The sequence below is a fragment of the Limulus polyphemus genome, unplaced genomic scaffold (genome assembly GCF_000517525.1).
Source record: "Limulus polyphemus unplaced genomic scaffold, Limulus_polyphemus-2.1.2 Scaffold3154, whole genome shotgun sequence".
NCBI classification, from domain to species: Eukaryota; Metazoa; Arthropoda; class Merostomata; order Xiphosura; family Limulidae; genus Limulus; species Limulus polyphemus.
In genome coordinates, this window is record NW_013668764.1 from 97,341 (window position 1) to 101,912 (window position 4,572).

The 4,572-nt window shown below is 33.8% G+C and overlaps 1 protein-coding gene across 1 annotated transcript in view; it reads left to right on the forward strand.

The window, feature by feature from the left end:
* The first annotated feature begins 2,528 nt into the window (after positions 1-2,528).
* Positions 2,529-4,572, forward strand: part of LOC111088118 — a 19,035-nt gene continuing 16,991 nt past the window's right edge. Inside the window, exons 1-2 of the mRNA XM_022397126.1 lie at positions 2,529-2,826; positions 4,201-4,568. Coding sequence (XP_022252834.1) covers positions 2,739-2,826; positions 4,201-4,568 — 456 coding nt within the window. The 5' untranslated portion in view covers positions 2,529-2,738. The remainder of the gene's footprint in view (positions 2,827-4,200; positions 4,569-4,572) is intronic.

Here is a 4,572-nt window from a genome sequence, read left to right on the forward strand (position 1 = left end):
ACTTCTGGTATTACACAATTGTTACCATGTGGTACTTCTGGTATTACACAATTGTTACAATGTGGTACTTCTGGTATTACACAATTGTTACCATATGGTACTTCTGGTATTACACAATTGTTACCATGTGGTACTTCTGCACTTTATTGTAATATTCTGTTCTTAAATGATACCAGTTTCCACAATTCGAGACAGATGGTCTGCTTCAACTGTAACTAAATAATAACACAGAATGACAAACTATATGCTTTCCTTCCCCTCTCCCACCGACCCACATATACACACGAGCGCGTGCACTATTTTCACTTAGTGTGCGTATACTGTTATTCAAACCCATCTAACTTTGATTAGTTTAATTTGTTTCTAATGCCAATATCATCAATGATCAAGCTCATGGTTATACATTAGCAACTGCAAGGTAACACTACTACTTTTGACATAAAAAGTCTTTTTTTCTGATAAGTGAAGAACTTTCATTAAGAACACACACTTGATGTTCTTTGTTCTTCACTTATCAGAGCTTCCATTAAGAACACACTTGTTGTTCTTTGTTCTTCAGTTATCAGAACTTCTTAACCATGACCCAAAATAAAGATTCCAATCGTGTTCCTCCATCCCACTTTTCCAACAAAGTCAGGCAACCCTGGCAAAATACCCCCCCCCCTCAGATTATTTCATTAAATGTAGAAATAATTTTATGGACACAGCAGAAGAAAAGCAACGTGTTTGAGATAAACACAAGAATTGATTTCAATCAGGTCGAAACTAAATTTTCACCAACCTTTTCCTTTAAAGTTAATTTGATATTAGTAGCCATAGGGGGTGCGAGAGTGGTTAACGTGCCGGTCTGCGGATCTGAAGTTCCTAAGTTCACGTCGTGATGCTACTGAACACTCTCCACACACATTCAGTTGTGGTCGCATTATAAGAGTGGCAATTAATTCATTATGTTCAAAGCCCTTGTGGCAGTGGATTACGCTGACTGACTGCCCTCCCTCTCGTCAATAGTTAAAAATTAGGGAAACTATACCTGAAACTTGAAGGTTTTTAACTTGCCTATTTAGCTCATGCACGAGTAATGTGTCATTCAGATTAAAATACCAGAAGCCATTAGTAAACTTTATTCTTACGATATCAATAAAGCATTAAGTTGAACTTTAAATAAAAGCCCAAAGATAAAGCTTTTGAGTGGATTATTTATTTTTTGTTTAATTTTGTTACAACGTTTCGACCACTCGTGTGGCTATCATCAGGTAACGAACTTGAAACTTTGGTAATCTTTATCAACCTTCAATTCTAATTGTAAAACACTACAATACGCATCAAATTTGAAGTTTAGTATTGTTAATTTTTTTATCAGTTGTCCAGAACTCTTCCTTCTGACTAATAAAAGCGTCTAATTGTTCATCGTTACGAAAAAGCCAGAAAAAAAAAGAAACATTTTTACTTGCTCTACAACCGATCCAGTTTATAAGATAACTTTAACGTGGAAGGATTTGAGATTCGAAAGTACACGTCAGCGAAGGCAGTTCGCAGACCCAATGACTAACGTATTGTACGACATCATCTCACTGGTTGAGTTCTGGTTCACAAACTGTAAGTATAAGTAAGATTGGAAGGCGGATTGTCACAGTATATAACTTATTTCGAGGTTAAATAGCCTTATAACACAGTGCTGGATTTTATATGTCTGTTGTTAATCGCAAAGCTGCACTATGGGCTATCTATGCCGTGCACACTGCAGGGATCGAACCAGAATTTTGGTACATTAAGGTACTGGAGGCTACAATTCAATACGTTTATAGATTCTGGATACAATATAGGACAGAATTTAGGATTACAGTTACAGTACAGTCAGTATCTGTTTAAAGTATATTACCCAGTTTCAATCGCTGTCGTGGTCTTATGAACCTAATTACAGTTAATATTGACGAAGATGCCCAATTCACTGACTGCAGACTATTAAGTGACTAACGTTAATGAAAGTCTAGTAATTAAAAACATCACTTTAAGATTACCACCTTCAACAGTAACAGCTGAATTCTGTAAGATTATAATGAGTTAAATAAATAATTTTATGGCTCAATGCAAGACTGTTTGTTTGTCATTACAAATAGGTTACTCAATGTGGAATGGGAACGAGACTTAAAACCGAATGCACCGAAGTCTATAATTACCACTATTATAAGAGGCCTGTCTTTTTTAGTATATTAAAAACATAAAAGGCTTAACTGCGGAGTTCAACAAGTCTTTTGCCATATACATTTTTTTTTCTCTCGTTAATGAGAACTAGAAAACAAAGGTAACTTCGTTCTGGTTTGGTAGTCAGTCAGAGTTAGATCTTATGGTCAGGTGACGCAGGCAAGTGAAAGTCTGGCATGGGCCAAGGTGAACGGAAGGCGTGCCTTACAGCACGATAGCTAAATCCCCTTCGAAAGAGCCAGAAGATGATCACCTCTTCGTGGTGACTTCCTACAGTACAGGTATGTAAGTGAAGTAGTTTAGTGCCTGACCGCACTTTCTCTTTGCCATTCTGAACAAGAAGCGTTTTGTTAGAGCCACATCGCCTTTCTCCTTCGAGTCAGTTAAGAACAATCGTGCTTCGTCAACTTTTGGAGACCGTATAGTTGATACGAGTGACTGGGTGGGTGCCGAGACCCTTTCGATTTTGTGAAAGTAGCGCTCCACGAGATTTCCTACCTTCCCTGTAACCAATCTCCGGTTTTGAAGAGAGGTTAATGATGGATTCGCTAGTAGGAACAAAAAAAATGTCGATAATGGTATTTTTCTCAGTTTTGCTTTGTCTATCCAGACATTCTACTGGAGGTAAGAAATATCCTTTTTTTTTAAAGCTATTTCAGGTGACAATACTCCCATGAATATAGATGAAAAAACACACAACCGAAATGTTTTCATAATTGTTGTAATATCGTTATAATGGTTCTAATTGTTATAATATCGTTACTAAAGGTTCTAATTGTTGTAATATCGTTACTAAAGGTTCTAATTGTTGTAATATCGTTAATAAAGGTTCTATCTGTTATAACATGGTTAATAAAGGTTCCATTTGTTATAATATCGTTAATATAAATTCTAATTGCTGTAATATCGTTAATATAAATTCTAATTGTTGTAATATCGTTATAATTGTTATAATATCGTTAATAAGAGTTCTAATTGTCGTAATATCGTTAATAAAAGTTCTAATTGTTATAGTATCGTTAATAAAAGTTCTAATTGTTATAGTATCGTTAATAAAAGTTCTAATTGTTATAGTATCGTTAATAAAGGTTATAATGGTTATAATATCGTTAATAATGGTTCTAATTGTTATAATATCATTAATAAAGGTTCTAATTGTTATAGTATCGTTAATAAAGGTTATAATTGTTGTAATATCGTTAATATAAATTCTAATTGTCGTAATATCGTTAATAAAGGTTCTAATTGTTGTAGTATCATTAATAAAGGTTCTAATTGTTGTAATATCATTAATAAAGGTTCTAATTGTTGTAATATCGTTAATAAAGGTTCTAATTGTTGTACTATCGTTAATAAAGGTTCTAATTGTTGTAGTATCATTAATAAAGGTTCTAATTGTTGTAATATCGTTAATAAAGGTTCTAATTGTTGTACTATCGTTAATAAAGGTTCTAATTGTTGTAGTATCATTAATAAAGGTTCTAATTGTTGTACTATCGTTAATAAAGGTTCTAATTGTTAATAAAAGTTCAACAACTAATTATTAGTATAACTCATCTTCCTCTTCCAGTTGCTTGTCTAATACTCTTATAAAACTAAACTGTTTCATAGCTTATAATAAAACAAAAATAATTGTTCATAATGAGTTTGAACTTCAGTTAACTATATATATATATTTTTTTTTCAATGCCTTGACCAGAAAAACGGAGTTTACTGATCAGAGTATTCTTTTTAAACCACTGTAAAATTAATAGTTTATACCAAGTTATACGGAAATATGAGAAGTTAGTTTTTTGCTATTACGAAGCTTTATCATTTCATACTGTTATGATTGTATGTGGTGCTCGTAATTTTATTTAACAATCTTCTCTTAATTAGATTGATTGTGTTAAACTTGGTGGATCAAGAGTTAATGTATTATGAATTAATATATGTCCTGTTGCTATCAGTATATATGTCTCAGGTTCAAGCTCACTGGTATTTTATTCTATCCATCAGCATCAATTATAAAGGATGTCGTCGACAATGTTACAGGAACTACTGTAGAAACAAAGGATGCCGTCGACAATGTTACAGGAACTACTGAAGAAACAAAGGATGCCGTCGACAATGTTACAGGAACTACTGAAGAAACAAAGGATGCCGTCAACAATGTTATAGGAACTACTGTAGAAACAAAGGATGCCGTCGACAATGTTACAAGAACTAGTGTAGAAACAAAGAATGCCGTCGACAATGTTACAGGAACTAGTGTAGAAACAAAGGATGCCGTCGACAATGTTACAGGAACTACTGTAGAAACAAAGGATGCCGTCGACAATGTTACAGGAACTACTGTAGAAACAAAGGATGCCGTCAACAATGTTACAG